General features: G+C 43.6%; 1 protein-coding gene and 1 long non-coding RNA gene across 6 annotated transcripts in view; both read right to left on the reverse strand.

Moving 5' to 3' along the window:
- The window catches only part of LOC126545924 (uncharacterized), a 127,741-nt gene extending 110,486 nt beyond the window's left edge, over positions 1-17,255 (reverse strand). For 2 of the 5 annotated variants that reach the window (XM_050193974.3, XM_050193972.3), the window contains exons 1-2: positions 16,894-17,254; positions 16,771-16,821 (exon numbers count right to left, since the gene is read on the reverse strand). In XM_050193974.3, coding sequence (XP_050049931.2) covers positions 16,771-16,821; positions 16,894-17,064 — 222 coding nt within the window. In that variant the 5' untranslated portion in view covers positions 17,065-17,254. Of the gene's footprint in view, positions 1-16,770; positions 16,822-16,893 lie in introns of all 5 variants that reach the window. The other 3 variants (XM_055061373.2, XM_050193973.3, XM_055061372.2) reach the window with 2 other exon arrangements.
- On the reverse strand, positions 1,343-16,749 carry LOC129380442 (uncharacterized). The gene is made up of 2 exons (XR_011892489.1): positions 8,881-16,749; positions 1,343-8,086 (listed from the first exon to the last, which is right to left on the reverse strand). It is a non-coding gene; the product is annotated as an uncharacterized lncRNA (long non-coding RNA).
- Positions 17,256-21,944: the final 4,689 nt, after the last annotated feature.

Consider the following 21,944-nt stretch of genomic DNA (forward strand, 5'->3'; position numbering starts at 1 on the left):
GGGTTTCACTGCTTAAACAATTTATTTTGGTTTGGATGAGGGACACCTGTGTCTCAGCGTCAGCCAACACTTTTTTTTTAGCTCAAGCTCCTTCAAAAAGGCGGCGGCACCCTTCCTTTCCCGTTAATTCCTCAGTGCGTCGGTCCTTTCTGTTCTCATCCTCCTTCTAACACGCTTTCACCACATGGATCATCTGAAGCATCCTCTTGGTCAGTTGTAGAGTCAACATTTGATTTTTCGGACTTCCGAGGGGCCGCAAAAAAAAAATTGAAAAAAAAACGGGCAGTCTGAAAAACATTAATGCATGTCTTTAACTGCCTTTAAGGGATAAAATTACCACAGGCACGTCTGAAAAAGCTCTGAAGGCCTGCCAGTACGCTTATTAGGCATATCAGGGCTTGTACTGTGACAGGATACGGGGTGCACGCATGTGTAATTAAGGAATACATACTGTGTCCCGTGACAATTGCCCCCTTCCCACGCTTGTTATGCTTCACCGCCTAACACAAATGTACTGAGGCGAAGCTAACTTTCGGAGACTGGCAATACGCAACGCGCTGTGCTCTGCGAGCTTCAAAGCCAATCGCGAGGATTACAAAGGCGGAGTCGGTGCAATTGGTAATAGCGGCGAATTCTTTCAATGAAAAACACGGCACCGCACGGCAAGAAGCTTAATAGCGAACATAGAAGCAGCTAGGCCTAACGTTGCCGCGGTTACGGCTGCCAGCGGATCTGCCTGCGAGAGTGCCGGTTCGAGGCGGCGAGATAATCAAAATAGCGGCGGTGGCGGCTTTGATTAATGCCATTTCAGACGCAGTCAGGGCAATATACATTGACTATATGGAGTACGTGGTGGTGCCGCAAAACCGTGCAAATTATCGGGCATGTCCGAAAAATCGGGCGTCTAGAAAATCGGTCGTTAACTACTCTGGCAATACATCGTGCCGATGACACGGAGTCAATGACGATTCGTTGCGATTCCTCTGTTACTGGAGCCAGCATTAACACGACTTTCGTTCCCTTTCAATAAAGTTACAGCTAATTTTCCCTGATAGAAGCACAAATTCCCTGAGTTTTCCCTGAGTTTTTCCAGACTGTTCAAATTCCCTGAGAATTCCCGGTTTTCCCGGTTTTCCCGGTTGGTAGACACCCTGCTAAGTACATGGGTGTTTTCGCATTTCATCCTATTCTTTGTTATTCATTGAGTTCATTCAGATTATAAGCAGTGGTGGGAATGGCCAAGAGTGTTTTGTAGCAGGCATAGCAGCAGGAAAAATTTCACTTTGGAGCAGCTGCCACCCATTTTGTAGCAGATCCCAGCATCCCAGAAATAAGGCTTGAAGAGAAAAACTTATAGACCTTTATTTGTATAAGTATCGTCTATCACAAAGAATACATCAACCAGAGGACAGCAGAAAAAATGAACCTGGATATGACAAACACGTCCCTACAGCACTTCCAGAAAACAGGAATAGGCTTTTCGTGGCCATTACAAAAATTGCAGCAACTGGCATTTGACATACTACAGGTAACAAAAAAATACGGAGTATCACAGCATGGATATAGCAGAATTAATTAAAAACCAGTCTTTCATTTGCAAAAATCATCACACACATATAGTACCACACAATAAGCACAAAAAACCAACTAGCCAAAAATAAACATGAATTCACTCCGGAAATAGAACTGTTTTTCCGAAGAAAAAAAAGTATTACATAACACTGCATAGCACCAATTCCAAGTAAACAGACATAACTAAATCCCAGTTTAAGAACTGGAGAAAAACAATCTACCCAGAGATCTGCAGAGCAAAAATAAATGCAACACTATAGGAAGACATCAAAGCAGATATTGATTAGCACTGTTTAATACTGCCATGGTAATTGTAGTGCAAGAAAAAAATACAACTTAACCAGTAACCAGAGAAGTGAGACCAAAGTAATAATTATTTATGGACTAGCGTGAACAAAAGCAGCCACTCAACTGAAGCTGCATTTGACAGAAAAAACAGCCTTTTTAATTAAAGCAATGATGAAGATGGATGACAACCTTTGCCACAAGGATCACAGGAAATAAAACAAGACTAGATATGTGCTTTTTCACACTGACTTCAGTTGGCCATCACTACACTCCTTTTTTGAGCGCTTATTAAAGGCACTGAGATGAGATATATTAACACTCATTTTTCTCTAGCTTGGCTCAATAATGCTTGGCCACTCTCAATATCAGTAAAGTTCAGCTTCATGCCTTGCTGAATGAGCAATTCAGCATTTCTAAACATGTGCTCTGCTTCAGCCACCTTTTGTTTGGCTTGTGTTTTCGACAAGCTGGGCACTGGTTCCACATCAGCACGTAGCCTTTTCAATGTCTCTTGTTCAATGAAAATGCGCTCAGCATACCGTTTCGATGCGCCTCTAACAGCTGTTATTACATCTGGACCAAAGGAAAGCTTGCAAGGGTCACTCTTGTACCTTTTGGCAAAGGACATTATGTGACGAACGCCATTTACGCTTGCCAGACAAAGGCTTGACCTATCATTCAAAACTCTTTGTGTTCTGGCTGAAGCCTCGCTCAATATCAGCTTTCCCATGCAGAAGGAAAAGAAGTGCCTTGACAAGCTTAGTCAAAAGTGGATATTTTGCCCCTCCTTGGGGACTCTCGATGACAAAAGTATTATTCCAGTATTTGTGTAGTGGCCCATTAGTGCCTTCAATCAGCACTTCAGAGCTCAACATTGTCACCTCATCAAGGAGAGATGAAACTTGGCTAGGTTGTATCACTCGAGGCGCATATTTCGCAAGATATCTGAATGACTCTCTTGAAGACTCCCGGGACTGGATGTGGATGAACAACAGAATCGACTGCCTGGCTATATGCCAAGGTCACAATGTAACGCTGGACAACCGCCACAGGGACCTTGCAGCTTCTCGCAACACTGCTGTCGCCCAGAGTGGAAGTGGTGCTTTCCTGAATGTAGTGAAAGCGTGGCAATAGCACTCATTGGCCACACCACTGACGCCCTCACTCAGTCGCTCTCCCATCAAAGACGAAGGTTGAGAACTGGATCGGACTGGATTACAATGGCGAAACAAAGACCTCAGTTTTCGCATAGAGCGGCAATCCGGGCATCTCATGTTGCTGACGGCTCATTTTCGCGCAGCTTTGGTGCAATTTCACACAAAAAAAAAAAACTTTTGGTGTAGCATGTTGCAGCTTCATTGAAATGGCGCAGGCTGGCGCAATTGGCACAGCATTCCCACACTGGATAAGGATAGGCTTATGGGGTTACCGACAATTTTCTGTTTTCAGCAAAAATTTTATGCGGTGGGCAAATGTCTCTAGAAAGGACTCAACCTTTGTTTTGTGAGATGCAACGCTGATTTCAAGCAAAAAATTTTTTTTGTATTTTTAAATCTCTAGAACTACTGGCTCAAGGAAACAAACTTATGCCACCTACAGTTTTTTTTTTTTTTTTAAGCACCAAACTTTGCATTTTGACCAAGCATCTCTCATTGACCCTGAAATCAGTAGCTTTTTGGGGCCATTTTAGCCAAGGCAAAGAAGCTGAAATACTTCCAGACAAATCTTTAAATACTTTCTTGTAAAATAACACAAAAAGTGTGCAGCTGCATTGCATATTTATTTCTTAGTAAGATGCCAAAATTGCATAGTAAGTAGTGAGAAGTGGCCAATTTGAAGGGTGTTAACAATATTTGGCGATTTCAAATAAAATTTCACAGAATGCACTCGCAGAACTGATAAATCATGTACTGCAGAAACATGCTGCATTATTTTATTTTAAGCAGAAACATTAAGCCTATTTTTAGAACCCTGTGCGGTGATCCTTATGATCTGTGTAGTTCCAATAATAAAATAGAAATTACAATCATATTGCATTCAGCGCTCATTATTTTGTGGTAATAAACAAAAGTGGCTCAGATTGTCTTTTCTGCCTCTTCTGAGCCATGAAATGACTTAAGCTCGGGTTTTCATGGCTCCGGTATCCGTACTGTTCCTACGATATATTAAGGTAGCAAGCATGCGGGAGTGCACGAATCGAGCTGTTTAAGGCTGGTCTAGGGAAACTACTGCTGAAATTACTCTCTATTTACACCTATTATCTGAAATGCTCTCATTTATAATGACCGATGCACCAGCCTAGTGGGAAAGCACAACGACACCACTGCAGTGGAGGAGTCAGCTGGGTGTGTTCAGAGAAGGACAGTCACAAATTGAGTCAAAATATTTATTTTAACTGAAATTATGTTACGCAGAAACACCCTTCCACACAATGGAACCGAAACTACTTTTCCCACATACGTCTGTTTCAGATAAAAAAATCTTAACTCAGACAAAGCGCAAAATTGCTCTATACATCCCAGCCTGTGATCTTCAGCAGAGATAGGCCTTTAGGTGGGTAACAAACCTGTGCATTTTTATTCTAATTTTTAAAGAAATTTTTTACTCGGAACATAAAAATTAGAAAAATGTTACTTTGCTGAAAAAACTTTATATAAAAAAAACCTCTCTATCTCGTTCAAGCTCACCTAAATAGTCCTCCAAGGACTGCAGAATAATACTATGAAAAAACACGTTGCATCATTTTCATTGGAACAATGTTACAAATGTTCGAATATTGTGTTTGGACAGAGTGGTCCATAGTGCGGAAATCAGCATTTCTTGAGAAAATATAATAGAAGGACATGCGTCCTTTGCTGAACTTTATCAACGGCAAAAATTAGGTTTTGCAGCCGGTGGAAAATGTTTTCGGAAAGAAAAACTGTTTCAACAAAATGTACTCGTGTAGTTCGTCACTTCAGTACAGAGGCGAATATCCCTCGTCAACAGGCAACGAGCACATTTACAGCTCTCCATTTTTTTTTTCCTAGCAATGTGCCAAAATGAAAGCTATCGAAATAGAGGGATAATGTTTGCCTTCTGCAACGTGTCTGTGTGCCCGTTCAGACGATGCCAAGGCGCAAATGACAAATGCGTATGTGTGCAAGAGGCAGTGAGGTACACAGCTCTGCCAGTAAGCCAAGCACTGTGACAAATTTCTAAGCTTTGTGTTGTCGTGTAGAACTCTTTATTTGGCATGGCCCAGGTTACCGGATACAGCCACTTGAATTACAGCAGTCGGAGTGAGTGAGGGTGGGGCGTGGTACCTCCGCAATTGCATAAACTGATGAGGTTGCCTGGGCGGGATATAGCACTAAGGCTTTGAAAGCACGCTTATTTTTGGTTCTTTGACCATCCTACGCTTGGAAGGCAGCTATGGTTAGGCCTTACAGACAGCTTTTGTGCCGACTACCTGATGGTGCACAAGAAAATTCCATTCCAGCAAAATTTCCATGGTGTTGAAGATGTTGATATCTCTGTTGTGGAAGGCCTTAAGTCAAGGTGCGTGTCCAATTACATATGGAGATAAGATCTGTCAACACTGCTTCAAGTGGTATAAGGATTTGGTCTTAGCCTTCTCCGACTCTGGTGATACCTATGACGTCTTTGTCCCCAAGGAAGAGACAGTCGGTGAGCTGAACAGGCAAATGGAGTTTATGTTTCACCCTTGAGGCCCCCAAGTCGTGTTCCTCAATGACAAAGAAAAGTTTACACAAAAAAAATCCCAGGCCTGCGAAGCACACACAGCACAGTCACAGTGTAAGCTGGGGGAGTGGCTCCATAGGAGCTCCATTTTCGGCACCACGCACTACAGTGTCTTCACGGCGTTTTCATGAGAACAATCTGAACTGTCCGCCCAGCGTTGACGGCAAGTTGCGGCTTGTCCTGCTTTCACAGCAGTCCTCTGAGCCCGATGTTGCTTGGTTGAAGCCACGCGTGTAACTCTACGATTCACTTCAGCGGCAGTTTGTACCTTGCCAGGAGGTGGCATAACGTGTACCGAAGAGTAAACACAGGTCTCGTGTCCAAATGCTGGTGCAGGCCTAATAGGAGGAATATGCCAAGAAGCAGGCGGTTTCAAGTATATCCAGGCTACGTGGCGCACATGTCAGATCCCTTGACCCGTGACATGGTATGTTGCTGTTGATGATAAAGATGGTTTATTGACATCCTCTTCCAACGGGGTGGTGACAAATAGCCACCTAACTTGCTTGGTTTAACCAGGTCCAGCTACATGCAGCATGCCACTGCTATATGCAACTGCTACATGTCGGGGCATCTGGTGGAATATAACAAAACTGCAATGCATAGTTTTTACATATCGACGATACATGGCACGCATGTCACATCGCGTGTCAAATGACACGATACAGTGCTAATGATGATGATGATGACGATTTAATAGCATTCCATTTGAAACAAGACTGACAAACAGTCACCTAGCCTGCATGAGATTTATACACCTCCATAATCTTTTTTTCTTCTTCCTGAAGACTTCTCTATTTACCTTGTACCACTACCTATGCAACTGCTACGTGGCATGCCACCTGGTGTAATAATATGCAATTGCAATGCAAAGGGCGCACACATAGACACTATGTGACGCGCATCTCACATCGTAAGGCAAGTAAGTGGCCAGATACGATGCTAATGATGATGATTTAGTGGCATCCCGTATGAAACGCGGAAGTGACATAGGCTCTGCTAGAATACTCGCCGTAGATGGCAAAGTAGACGACTAAGTGGGCAGCAGCCATCTTGTCTTGTTACATTTCTCACAAAGACGTCAAAGTAGGAAGTTTCACGAAGACAGCCTGAAAGTAAAAAACTATGCAGGCTACTTTCCTGTCCAAACAAGGTGGCGGCTGAGCAGGACGCTTGGAAAGCCGACAAGAAGGCTGTCTGCACACAAGAAAATGTAGACACACTATCCTACGCCCTTAATGTAAGCGACATCAGCGTTTTTCATAGGTTTGCCAAGGAGACTTAAAATACAGAAATAATGTGTGCTCAACTTTTTCCTGACGCCGCAAGGTGCTGTCACGTGGCAAAAATGTCTTCTGTACATCTTCCAGGCGGCTATAAACACATTCCATTACATGGCCTCGCAGCTGTCTCTGCTGTCTACTTAGCTGCCTACGTAGATTGTCTCCGATGCTGGCCAGAATTGGAACACACGCATAGTCATCTAGCCGGCTTGATCTGACAAGTGCTACGATACAATGCTAAGGATGGTGATGATTATTGGCATTTCCTCCGAAATACAGTGGTGACATGGTCACCCAGCCAGCTTGATTTATTTAGGTACTCAATATATATATTTTTTTAGCATTCTTGTATGCATCGCCTTAAACTTTTGTCTTTTTCAAACCTTCCTTAACTGCCTTGTACTGCTAGCTGCGCATCTGCTACATGGTGTTCTACCTGGTGTAATAATATGAAACTGCAATGCAACATGTGCACGAATCAACCCTACACGGCGCGCATGTCACATCGAGTGTCTGCAAGGATGTGGTAACAGGGCATTTTTTATGCTGCATACCAGCACTCGCTGGTGTGGCTCAGTGGTAGAGTAGCCGACTCCCATGCAGCAGACCCGGGTTCGCTCCCGGCAGTATTTTTGGGTATAGGGTTTTTTTTTTTTTTTTTTTTCGCATTCCTGGTGACAGCAGCTACAGACACTGGACACCGGCGGCGGACACACCAAAACAGCTATTGGAAGGAGCCCATAACAACTTATGCTGTAAAAAGGAAGCAGAACAAAATCAAAAGTGCTGTTGCAGTCAAAATTTTATCAGTGGTCAGCATTCTTTCTGGGAGAACCGATCGACTTGAACCCTCAAGAAACAATTGTGATGATTGCCTTGAATAATTGGGAAAGTTGAAGAAAGCCTACGGAGCGCCTACATCTTATCAACAGCGTCTGCAATTGTTGGCACTGCTGCAAGCGAACCTTGATTCACAAAAAACCAAGGTCGCCATGCCAAGTTTATCAATGTACACGATTCATAAGGCACGAAGTTGGCGTGAGAGCAGGGTAGCCAGCCGGTCGAGACCTGGCTAAGCTCCCTGTCTTTCCATATATTCCTGCTTCCTCCTCGTCCTGGCATAAGCATGGCATGTGGACAGCCCCAGATCCAATTCAGAGGTCTCGTTCAAGCCATGAGGGTGTGCTGACTGCCATGGCCTACAACACAAAAGATGAGTATGGGTGTTCACGACAGACCCCAACAAGAAAGACGTGTGTGCTGTTGATGGTGAAATGCAGTACGTGTCCAGAAGATTTGAGACTCGCTCAATACGAGAGACACATCGTGTGTTCAAGGCAGCAAATGCGAACATTTAAATGACACTGTCGAAGTTTGATTTGCTTCGTCTGAGGAGGGTTCTGCTTGCAGACCCTCCTCAACGGCCAACGGAGTTCCTCTGGAACACGGTGAGACCGCTCTCGCCCACTGTCAAGAAAGCACCTTCTACAGAAGGAAGAGTGGTAAGGCTCGGGAAATATTTTATTCCAGAAAAGGACAACAAGCTTCTGCAGCTTGGGCCAAAGTTCGCACTGGAACCGGCACTGTGTCCACCTGTGAAGCTGGCAGCATCAAGAGCCGTCTACGACTGGTTCCTGAAGAAGAACGTGCAAGGTGTGTTTCTGAATTGTAGAAGCTTTCGCGAAGGCAAAAACTGCATGTGTGAGTCCCAACCAGCTCAACCAAGTGGCAGGAGACTTGGCTTCTAGAGTGTTACGTGTTCTTACCGCCGATAAAGAAGGATGTTTTGTTGTCCTACCTGATGGCATGTTTCGTCAAAAAGCTTGTGAAGCTATGGATAAAAATTTCAAGAGAACCGATGTTAAGCCTGCCAAACAAAAACAGCGTGCTATTGAATTACTGCATTCCCTCAATTTAGAAAGCCTACGTGCCTCAGTCAAAAAAGCAAAGGGCCTGCATCTTGAAGTGTTTTTCTCATGTAAAATGCACAAACCTGGAGAGTCATTCGGAGCCATTGTTACTGAAAGAAGCACTTGGCAGCAGCAGGTAGCATCGTTCATCCAGAAACAGCTTTCCTCGTTAAGAATCCCCAATCCGTTAGCAATCTGTAATTCTGAGGCTGTTGTACAATATTTGAGGGAAAACAAAACAAAGGGATGCAGCGCCTTCAGTGTTGACGTACAAGATTTATTTTACTCGATTCCGCACACAGAGCTGTTAAAAAATGTTAAAATGTGTATTTGCGAAGATAATGATAAAGTAAAATTTAGAAATGACAGCGGAGCACCCGTGGAAAGCTTTATGGAAATACTATTTTTTTATCTTAGTTCTACCTTTGTCGGTTAGAATGAAGCAATGTATGTGCAAAAATCAGGTATATGTATAGGTTCCAAGGTAGCGCCAATACTAAGCGACAGTTTTCTAGCTCGTGTAGACAAAAGTATTCACAGTGCTTTAGGAAGCTTGGCAAAAAGTTTCCAATTTGTTGATTTTTTGGTTATTTTTGATGGGAATGAACATGGCTGTAATGTGGTTAATGTACTGAAAGTGTTCCATGACTGTGGCCTAGGCCTAAGTTTACCCATGAGATTGCTAAAGAAAACGAACTACAGTTTCTAGATCTTTCTCTGCGATTACTACCTGATCACACATGCTGGATGTACAGCCCTAGATCAAAAAAGCCCATATTACAGCACAAATCAAGACATTCGAAGATTTTAAAAAGCGGAATTGCGGTGTCTTGCCTTCGGGCCGTTTTAGTCAAATCTTGTTGCCACCGAATAAAAGAAAGCTTTGCCAATCAGGTAACAAGACTAGCTTCGGTGGGATTCCCGGAACACATTATAGTCGGAGCAGCCGAAAAGGTAATAAATATAGTAAAGGGTGTACAACCCCCAGATTTAAGGAACAGGCTTAGCACAAACAAAAAGCGCCTTGCAGTTGTACCTTACGTCAATTATTTTTCCCATGGGCTAAAGAATGTTGCCAGCCGGTATGGCGTTGAAGTGGTTTTCAGCGCTCGTAACAAGGTGCAAAAATTGTGCCAAGCTATTTCCAATAAGTTAGACAATAGGGTAAAAAATGCAGCTGCGGCCTAAAAGACTATCAAAAATTAACAAAATGCAGAATAGGTGTTGTGTACCGGCTTCCGTTGACCTGTGGCAACATGTACATAGGACAAACCGGTCGGTGCATAAACACCCGCCTAAAAGAACATGCACGTTCTCTCTGTAAAAAAAACATTCACACTTGTCGAACCACTGTAATCTATGTCATTGTGATCCGGTATATTTTAACACTGACATTTTGTTTTCAGATAAAAACAAACTAACACGTGAAATCACAGAAGCATTTCATATCAAAAAGTGTGCTAAAGAATGCATAAGCCAACTATCGGTTGCATTCACTGAAAATGAATTTGCTTTTTTAAATACTGGATGAACCTTCTTAATCTGTTTTTAATCTGTTTCTGTTTTACTGACCACTCTTGTTGCACATGCTCAGTGCTGATAGCTCGGGTATATATGTTCTGTATCTTTCCGAAGATAAAATAGTTGCGAGTAAGCGTTCGTGTGTCCCCCTTCACTGTGTCCTTGTCGATTGTGCGCGCTAAATATTTTACTATGCCATCTAGGCGACTGAACTGTCTCGTATGAGCGATTGAGTAACTACAAGAACATTGGAGGCCTCCCATGAGGCTGAGCTCAACTACGCAGTGTAGGAAAATGGAGAGAATATAAAGAAAACATCACAGCCGACTTCGTTTGTGAAGAAACTAGCTAAGTGGATCTCCAAGTGGGTTCTGTAGAGCTATATATGGCAGACACAAGCTGCAACCATTAGTGAAGCAAAACAATCCAAGTGGCAAGCATCTCTCATTCTGCATTTTGACTTCGCCGAAAACTGGACTGCCAATGTTTCTAATGAGATTCAATCCTACCACCGGCACAAAAAAAAAGAAGAGTCAGTTTTCACCTTCGTTGTAATCGCCAAAAAAAAAAATTATGGGGTTTAACGTGCCAAAACCAATTTCTGATTATGAGGCACGCCGTAGTGGAGGACTCCGGAAATTTCGACCACCTGGGGTTCTTTAACGTGCACCTAAATCTAAGTACACGGGTGTTTTCGCATTTTGCCCCCATCGAAATGCGGCCGCCGTGGCCGGGATTTGATCCCGCGACCTCGTGTTCAGCAGCCCAACACCATAGCCACTGAGCAACCACGGCGGGTCTTGTAATCGCCAAAAGAACACGCAGTTACGCTGTTATAAGCGATGACATGTCGCACAACGCAGCCTGATCTTGGTTTGCATTAAGCAAGATCCACGAGTGCCTTGAAGTCCCCCTACAAAGCCACGCCACCAACGTACATTACAGCGCCGCAAGTTACTTCAAAAATAAATTTCAATTGTACAAGCTTTCACAAAAAAATTATGAGTCAGTAAAGTGGCTCTTCTCTGGAAAAAGGAAGAACATGCAACGAAGTTGAAGGAGTCAAGCATCAAGCTTCTCTTCACAACATACGGGCAGGAAACGGCAAAGTAATACCCCTGTCACATGAGCAAACTAAAGTGCACCTCAGCACGCCGAGTCATTTTGGCAGCACGCTGCTGCACAAGAAAGGGTGTTCTTTCAAATTGGTGGCGATGGCGGTCGGGAGTCAGAAGGCAAAGCATGTATATGTAAACAGGCTGAGAGCGAGAGTAGTTATGTGCTGTTTTTTTTTTTGTGTGTGTGTGTGTGGCACATTTTATTACCTTGTAACATTAGCAATTTCAAAAGAATAATATTAAAACTTATTCCTGACTCTGCTTTCAATATTACTTTACTTATTTTTGGTCACTGCTAACGAGGCTACACACTTTGCCACCGTGAAGTGTGTTCACCGAACACACTCGCCAACGAGTGCACTCTGCAGTAAGTGTCACTAGCAGCGAAGTCCGCTTAAGTTTACCCATGTGACAGAAGTATAGTACAGTCAGCAACTGAAATGGTTGCACAATTGCAAGGAAAGCTCGAGAACATCTAGCTGATTCATGCACTTGTAAGAGATTGAATACTTCCGTGATGAAAAAAGGAAGGAGTGGGAACTCGTGATCCAAGGCATGTTTGGCTATGCAGACTAGCCATGGCTTACTCTAAACATGTTTTGTGTGTGGCAAAAAATCCTGCCACCAAACATCATATAATCGAGACTTTTTAAGCTCTGGTTAATTCCATCTGGTGCGAAAATGAATACTTTATCTGGTAGCATGAATTACTTTTGCCTGTCATAACAACCTTTTAATTTTGGAATAGTGTGACAATGCAACCCACTCATTGAGTGAATGCATTCGTTAGCATCCAAGACATGAATTCTGTTCCATACAATCTGATGAAGGAAAACCACTACTGGGTGTGCTGCTTGTTGACAAGGAATATTGGCCGCTGTACTGAAGCGACGAACTGTGGGAGTGCATTTCGTTCAAACGTTTTTTTTTTTCTTTTCGAAAACATTTTCCACCAATCGCAAATACCTCATTATTTGCTGTTGACAAAGCTCAGAAGAGGAGAAGGCCTGTCCTCGTATTATGTACGTTTTTGCAAGAACTGCTGATTTCCTCACTATGAACCACTCTCTCAAAACACAATATTCGAACATTTGTAATATTGTTCCAATAAAAAGGATGCAAGCTGTTTTTTTTTTTTTTCATATTATTCCGCAGTCCTCAGAGGACAATTTAGGCAACGTTGAACGAGATTGACACTTTTTTTTTATGTATAAACATAAATAAGGTATTTTTTTTAAGTAAGTAAAATTTTTGCAATGTTGATGTTATGAGTAAAAAAAACAATTAAATGAAGAGGTTTGTTATCTAGCTAAAGGCCTATCTCTGCTGTAAATCATAACAAGCTGGGAGGTACAGAGAAGTAACAACAGAGGCCCAAAGATGAGCAAGTTTGAAAAATTTAGCGTTCGAGAATTTTTTTAAAAATGTTACTTTGTTCACAGGTCTTAAAAATGCTGCGACCTACATCCTCTTTACTTATATTTGCTGTATTATATACAGCAAATATTATATTATATTATATATTATTATAATATTATATATTATATTATATATTATAGATATTTGCTGTATTATACTTGCTACCCTTGAGGATCGTCACAAATATTTAAAAAGAAAGAAGACATTTCACAACATTTTCGTCGTCTCTTGACAACCTTTCACAATTTTTTGTCTGTTTACTAATAGCTTTCTTTAAATACAACTAGCAGTTTAACAGTACACAGTCACATGTGCGTAATGTGCAACATTATCAGAAAAATTCATAATGTCAAATATACCACCCGTTTCGATCTCTCATGGAATTCACTCGTTTTCCTTGGGCCGGTAGTGCTAATAGTTTAATATTGCTGAGAAAATGTTTGGTGGCGTACAATGTATTGGTTTTAGAGTAATAGGTCTTCAAATATAAAATCTGGAAGTTGCAACAATTCCCTTTTCCACCTTAAATCAATTTTAAAACTTTTCTCGAAATCCGTGCTGTGCCTTGCGAAACAAAGGTTGAATATTTTTTACAGAGACATTTACCCACCTCATATAGCATTTTGGCTGAAAACAAAAATATAGTCGAGATCCTCCCAAGTCTGTGTTTATCTGAACAGTAGCATGCAAGCCGGACACAAAGCTAACCTCTTCAGTTATCAGCAACCTTTCTCTCTTGCATGTACACACATTTTGCGAGATACTGGTTGACATATACGATCCTGGAAATATGCAAGTTTTGTAGACAAAGGGAGCTTACATAGTGCAAATAATATGGCATCGAGGTTCAAGAGGCACTGTCCAAGGCTAGCAGTCAGATGAAGCAATGCCACCATTCCAAGAGGTTCAGACCAAAAGTGCAAATTGTAATCTTTTTCCACTACCCGATATATGCAAGGACTTCTGAGGCCTCTCAAATCATTTGAAGAGCATCATGGGGTATTGCACACAGCAGTTATGGAAAGCAGCAAAGTTTTCAATGGATATTTAACTCTTTCTCCACCAATTTCCCACAGAAGATACAATGAGGTGTTGAACCTAACCAAAAACAGGGAAAGATACTTTGTATTTCTTGCATCTTTCATCCCATTTGCACAGTTTCAAAAATGAATGTTAACTCGCCCAATTGTTCAATTTGCTAAAATACTTTGCGGTCTTGAACCTGCAGAAAATTGAAAAGCTCAGAATTACATGTTCCAAGCCACAGAAATGAATGCTCATGCTTAGTGGAGCAAGGTCAGCACAGCATGTAACTGCTCAAGAAATGTTTGGTTCTCCTCAGCACCTGACAATGCCAGCATGTCTGCATACAGCAATGACACTTCGTACTCCTACAGAGCTTCAAGTACTGCTTGTTGCCCTATCAAGGCAGCTTTAGGCCCAAACATTGCACAGACAGTGAGAATACAATTCTACCTCATGCATGGCATTAATGAAGCACTCGCTTGTATCCTGTTGCTTGGGCTGTCACCTTACAACCCTGTGCTGCATGCGTCTTGAAACAGACCACCAAAACAGTGTGTTCATGTTACCATTAAAGTAAGGTGTTACACAAAGAGCAGCAGGCTACCACTGGGTGACACTGCTCCATCTTGCTTTTATGTTTTCATCAAACCAAATATAGCTTGTTTTATAGCTATGCCAAATCCAATTTCTCATGTAACTTGCACAAACTATGGCAATGAGCAGTAGACACCCGCCAAAATTGTAACTGCATCCATGCTCTAGACATGCCTGTGTGTCCAGAGTGCCCCAAACAAAAAACAGTGGAAAACACAAGACAAGAATGAGAGACTGACACATAGCTGTACCTGCCTCTTGTCCTGCATTTTGCACAGTTTTCAACAGTGCAAACTGCAACAAAAAATCCTCTTAACACCTTGCCTGCAGCCTCTGCTGGTGTATTCACATTTACATTCTTTTCAGACAGATAACTTCTTTCATCAGCCATCTTCCACTGCTCTCGCACAAGTGGGGTGCTCAGTGATCAACACTATTTGCCCTAAGACATGCAAACTATTGCATTTGTGCATGGAGCGACATAAAAAGTGAACTCTCGTATATGTATGAGGAAAGAAATGTCCAATCATTGCATTTAGTATTCGAACATTTTCACATTTTTATAGTTCTGGATGTTGATTTCCATGTGCACAGAGCTGTCACCAACACGATCCATGTAACACACAGATAAGTAGCAGATGATGCACCAGTGCTCCAATAGCACAGATGACACACACAAAAACAATGAGAATGGACTCTTGCCATTGGTAGCAATGCAAACACATGGAGGCTGTGTATTGTGGCCATTTGAGCTATGGTTTGTGCTAATAGCAGATGTAAAGCTATGCACGTCGATGTTTGCACCATCCAAGGATGCTACAGAGCACCCTGAGAAAGCACGCATCAATGAAACTGGAAATTTCTAAGGAGGGTTCAAGGAACATTCAAGCCATGCATAACATTGTGTGCTTTTTATGCGTTAAGTATACTTGAGAGCGCCGTGGGCGATGATGCATCCAAACATGCGCTTCTCGTGGCCCTTAGAGAGGTGAAGAGGGCATGCAGCTGCGGGCATGCTCTCTTAAGAGCAAGCTTTAGCTCGGGTGCACCTATCTAAATACATATAAAAGGAGAATTTGTTTTCTTGGCAACCACTGCACCAAATTTGATGACGTTTGTTGCATTTATAAGAAAAACAAAATCTAGCGGCTGTTAGTTTCGAACTTTTTATTTAAGTCGTCAATTTTTTATTAAAAATTGGCAAAAATTGGAAATATTCAGAAAACGAAACTATCAAGTTTATGACTAACTCGGCAAGAAAACTTGATATCCCAATTCTATGAGTTGCATATGATAGTACAACTAAAGCAGACAAAATTGATATGTTACACATGAATCTAAAAATATTCAGTAATGTGGAAATACAGCTTTTGCAGAACCCTTGTACAGAGCGTAACAAATTCACGTAAGATATAAATTGACCTATCGAATTTGTCCTCTTTGAATAATCTAATGGATGCAGTTTACAGAACCGCAATATCTGTTCTTGATGCAGAGCTATTAATTTACACACTTCGTGCGTCTATGTTTTTTCGAACTTCGAAATTTTCGAGAATTCTTTTCACAAAATTCAGGCCTTAAATCGAAATTCCGCTACAAACGGTCACTAGAATTTAACTTTCTCTCTCAAATGCAACAAATTTCATTAAAACCGGTCCAAGGGTTATCTTAGAAAAGCGTTTTTGCGTTTCACATGTACTACTTGAATAGGCCGCGCCGGAATTGGGCGCGAGCTAAAGCTTCCTCTTAAGCCCCTCTCTCTCTCTCTCTCTCTCTCTCTTTTTAAAGAAATGCAGCTGCAACAATGGCTATTTTTTTTTTTTTTTTCAGTCGTCTTTACCGCACTAACATGTGTCGCAGCTAGTACTACACTGCTACGCCTTTTCAGCCAGGAAATGCAGCGCACAGCCAAGGCGCTGGTACGAAATGGATGCAACAAGTCTACTAACCTATTCCGACAACCGTCCAGACTTCGATTGTAATTAGTTTTCTTTGGCCAGATAGGCTAATTGTTGCAATCAAGCGCAGCATCGCCACTCCCCCAAACAGCTTGCACGGCTACTACACGGTCAGCAGTACGCATTCTCAGAACTCGCGCAAACTCCCGCGTTGCAAGCGACGCGCGCTGCACTGTCATAACGGGCTACACTTCACAGACTAGTGCAAAAAGGCCTAGCAAATTGATGAAACCGTGCGAAACGTGCGTGAAACCTGAGTCTATGAATACCGCGCTTGGGTCGCAGATGCGACGCAGAGAAAGAAATTGGTGCGGTCTTAAAAGAAGCGAGAACTCACCGAAAGCTTTGCCACCCTTCCTCGTCCTATCCCAGAGGGGACTTCCCGATTCTGCAACATTAGAAAAAAAAAACGTTAACGCTCAAAGAAACCCAACTATCTAGACAGCTGCACGAAACTCACAGCGCTCAGGGGCTGAGCCAGCGTTTCCTCATGCTTTCGTTTGAGGTACTGGAACAGAGGCAGTTCTTCAAGAGGAATTAGAGGAAGCCCGCGGCCGTAGCATCGCAATGGCTTGACAGTGGGGACATCGTCCACGGGGGGCTGGCTAATCGCACTATATTCAAATTCCATGTCGGACGCTTACAAAGCAAAACATGTCAAGCCCGCCAAACCAGCCAAACAAAACTTCGGCGCGTTTATACACGCACGGCACGCGCAGATGCGCACGGTATGCACACTCAACTCTAGTACACGTGCTCTAGTATGCACTAGAGTGAACCACAGAAAACCTATATGAGTGTACTAGACAGCGGTCGAGTGGGCCGAACCATAGAGTTTCGAACGGCGCTCTCTGGAAAAATTTTGCGAGGGCGCTGCGAGCGAACTGGAACTGGAAGGAAACCACGAAGTTGGTGGAATAAGGAAATTAGACAGGCCATCGAACAACGACCATTCATGCAACGACGGTGGGCATCTCGGGAACACAGAGAAGCAAAGGGGGTGCAGTTATCTGAAGAGGAAATAGGCCAAAAATTCGAATATTATCGACAAAAGCAACAACAAGTGCAGGTCCTCGTCCAGGCTAAAATAACGCAGTCCTCTGACCGCTGGCTGGCTGAAGTTCGCGATGCAACTAAAGGGGGGTCTGGGTAAAGCTAATCACAGAAAACAGGAAGAGATTCACGATGCCGAAGGAAATTGTTTAGAGGGAGATGACGCTGTGAACGACATTGGTTCAGTTATAGCAGAGTCATTTAGGAAAGACGATAGGGTAATCGCCCCAAACGAGGGAGCAACACAGCATAATCGAAAACAGCTTAGAACTGACCAATCTTAACTAGAAAAAGGCAGAAGCAAATGTTCCAAAATGCACGTCCGCGGGTATAGACGAAATTCCAATCAAGTTCATTAATGAACTTGGCCCAAGAAGCAAGGAAACGCTGATAAAAGCATGCATTGGAGGCAGTCATAACAAATAAGCGAATTCCACACAGCTGGAAACAGAGTAAAATGAATTTGATTTATAAAGGGAAAGGTGATAAGAAGAACATAAAATCCTTCCGACCAATTACGATAACATCAGTTATATATAGGCTGGCGATGCAGGCGGTGAAATTAAAAATGCAGTCATGGGTAGAAAGTAATAGAATTGGCCTCGAGCTCCACCACTGGAAAAGCTGCCGCCACCGTCGGCGTGACGTGCTATGAGGGATCACGTGGACATAGCGGCCGCGTCGGCTGCTTCGGGAGCGCCGAAGGGAGCTGAAAACGAGAGTTTCAATTCCCTCGTACGCTGCGGTCCTCATTTAGTGGCGAGATTTTCCCGCTTCGAGTGTCTCCTTTAGAACGCTTGAAAGCACTACAATAGGTAGTGGCTGCCTTTGAAGGCGCGCAACATGGTAGGCTACTTCTCGGTCCCGCAATGCCGGACGTACGCAACGGAGCCCGGTGTGAGCCTTATTCACACGTAGCCGCAGGACAAGCTGCGTGAAGCTTGGCTCGCGAAACATATAACCGGCAAACAGTCATCGGCGACAACTCGGGTATGCAGCAAGCACAGACGCGAGGAAGATTTCTGCTACGGCGCTGGGTCTGCGATCTTCGGAAAACGCGCACTGAGACGTCGCTCGAGTCCGCTGCCCGACTAATGTCATGATGGTTTGGTCGATGAACTTGTCGGTGCTATAGATACTGGCAAGTTCACTGGAGTGGAAAGGGAGCGTAAGAAGCACATTATAAAAAAGTATGACATAAGGTCATGTTTGTGTTATGAAGTAATGCACTGGATTATAAAAAAGAAGCAGCGGGAAATCGCACGCTGAGAACACCGATAAACATACAGTGCGACGCAACTCGAGAAATAATATTGAAATGTCCAAGAATTTAGAGGAAGAAAAAAGATTGAATCGTCGCGATGGCATATCCCCGTAGGCGTCGAAGTCTCTACAATGAAATTATTTTTGAACAGCTCTGATAGCGCCCGTGCACGCAACAGTGGTTGCTTGTATACTGTCAAATGCTCATATTCTGTGGCCTAAAGCTCATGGCACGGTGCGAAAACGCGCACGCGGCGAAAGCGAAACAGTGCGGGGACAAGCGTGCAGACGCGCAGTCGGTCGCTGCGAATCTGCGATCGCTGCATTGAGGCTTCATTCTATTACGCTCCATTTAGTTATACGAACACTATAAGGACATAGTTCACACAGCTTGCTCTCAGCGTTTACCTACCTTTCACGCAAGAAGCCGGTTCGGGAGGCTCCATCGCGGCGACCGCGCGCAGTGGCGTTCACTGTACGTATTCGGTAAAGAGAAAGCGTCTGTAAACGATTCTGTGCTTTCAGTTTGCCCAAGATTATTATTTAGACAGTAAAAAACTTCTCTCGTTTCGAGAGCACTTACACAAATGTCCGGGAGAGCTCGCGCATGGTGTTTTTTGTAAGCGCTGACAGCAAAACCTATGAGGAGCGCGCCGCGTGATCCCTCATACTACGCCAGCGAGACGCTTCCGATAGATGGCGACTCCGTAACTCCTCGCCGCCAATACTCGGAGAACTTCAGAACGGGTTCAGAAGTGGTAGGCGCTTAGATGATAGCCTATTCATGCTTACCCAGTGCATAGAAATGGCTAAGGCGGAAAATAGACCTCTGTATTTAGCCTTCCTGGACATAAGCGGTGCAATGATATACAACAACGTGAACAGGGAACTCTTATGGAACATATTAAAAGCTGAAGGTATCGGTCATGAGGTAATTGATTTTCTACAGGAAATATATCGAGAAAATAATGTTGAAATAACATGGGAAGGAATTAAGAGCACGACAACTGTCGAGGTTCACAAAGGATTAAGGCAAGGTTGTCCTCTATCACCGCTGCTGTTCATGCTTTATATGATAAGCATGGAAAGAAGGTTACAACGAAGCAATCTAGGGTATAATCTGTCGTACAGATTAGGCGAAAAGGTTGTTGAGCAACGACTACCGGGTTTAATGTATGCAGACGATATTGTACTGGTAGCAGATAGCCAGGAAGATTTGCAAACTCGTGGAGACGAAGGAGACAGTTTAGGTTTCAGTTTTAATGCAGCTAAGTCCGGTGGGATGTTTTTCAACGATACCACTGATCAGGAGCTTACAATACAAGGCCATGAAATACCCCGAGTGGCCGAATACAAATATCTCGGCGTATGGGTAAACAAAGGGCAGATGTACACGGAAAAGCACGAGCAGTCTCTCATAGCAAAAGGGCGAAGAGATGCCGGGATAATGAAACATAGGGCTGTGTGGGGGTACAACAGGTATGAGGTACTGAGAGGTATTTGGAAGGGAGTAATGGTGCCGGGGCTTACTTTCGGGAATGGGGTCCTGTGTTTAAGGGTAGAGGTTCAGTCGAGACTAGAAGTAAATCAGAGAGCTGTGGGAAGGTTAGCACTAGGTGCCCACGGGAGAACCACAAACGAAGCAGTATAGGGAGATATGGGCTGGGCATCGTTCGAAGCACGGGAAGCTCAGAGTAAAATCCTATACGAAAAACATCTGAGGAAATTGGACGATAACAGGTGGGCAGCTAAGGTGTTTCAATACCAATACAGAAAGAGCGTTGACTCACAATGGCTGAAAAGAACTAGGAAGCTAACCAGTAAGTATGCCAGACACGAGGACGAAGAAAGACAGAGCATTAAACCACAGGTTAAAAACGCGGAAGGTAAAAGTGGATAAATTCAATGGAAGAGAAGCATAGTGTGGAACTATATCGATATTGGAAACTGCAGATCAGGAAGGAAGCGTTTTATGATAACTCAAGAGGCAGTGCCCTACTCTTTGAAGCTAGATCAGGATGTCTTAGAACGCGGAGCTATAAAAAGAAATTTAACGAAGAAGGCACATGTACTGTGTGTGGTAAATATGTAGAAACAACGGAACACCTCATACTAAAATGTGATGGTATCAAGCCCGATGTCGATGCGGCCACAGTCACCCTTCCTGAGGCCCTAGGGTTCAGAGATAATAATAGCCATGTAAATAAATATGCGGTGGAAATTAGCAAAAGGCGATTGGAGGATTGATGGCTCAAAAGCAGAGAGGTGACATAAGGTTAAAAGGGTAGGAAGACGTATTTAAAGAAAATCGAGAAATTCAATAACACACAACACAGATAAAAATAAAAGGCAAAATAAAAATCTGAGCATGGTGGCAACTGCCATCGCCCTGTTTCAAAGGGGACGCTCCTACCTTCCATCCATCCACTAGGGTGCCTCGATGCGCGCGCTCCCCTCCTCCGCGCCCGCATCCGAAATGCGGGCGCGCCGATGCGTGCGAACGCCACGCGTCATGCTGCAACCAGGATCCTCTTCTCTTTCTCGATACGCTGCGCCATCTAGTGGCACTGCAAGGGAGTCCGCGCGTGGCCTTCGAGGCGAGAAGCCTGGCGCGCCGGCGCCAGCGAACGCTGAAATTTCTCCTACGTATGCCGCACACTCAGGGACACATATATCGACCCAAGTTGGCGAGAGCTTCATTGTAGAACGGCGCATGCTCATTGCATTCATGGCGTAACTTGCTAATGCGTTTAATTGCAGGCAGGTGGGGGCAATTAAGGGGAAGTTTTGCTGTAGAGGAAGCTCTAGGGCGCTGGGGTACGATGCCTATGTTTGTCGGTGGGGGAGGAACCGGCGGTCGACCACTATCTAATGGGGGCATGCTCGATCAATTTTGCCTATTATTCGGGTAGACAGGATTGTGCACGTATAGCCACGGGCCGATTCTTATTTCGAAACTGACTACTACAATTTAGTTCGATCGGCAGGCATAGAATATGGGCTTTAATGATGTACGTGAACAACGCCATAATATGTATGTACACCCTTTGGGTCGTCGCTTGCCACACAACGATAATCGTCATCTGCCCAATGCTTGTACGTGCTTCCTTTCTTGAAAACTTGGCGCTCGCTACTTTCCTGTCGAGAATGCTCTGTCATGTTGATAACGCGCATGCCGTTCGTGACTTGGAAGTA

This window comes from Dermacentor andersoni, chromosome 1, assembly GCF_023375885.2.
Source record: "Dermacentor andersoni chromosome 1, qqDerAnde1_hic_scaffold, whole genome shotgun sequence".
Lineage (NCBI taxonomy): Eukaryota > Metazoa > Arthropoda > Arachnida > Ixodida > Ixodidae > Dermacentor > Dermacentor andersoni.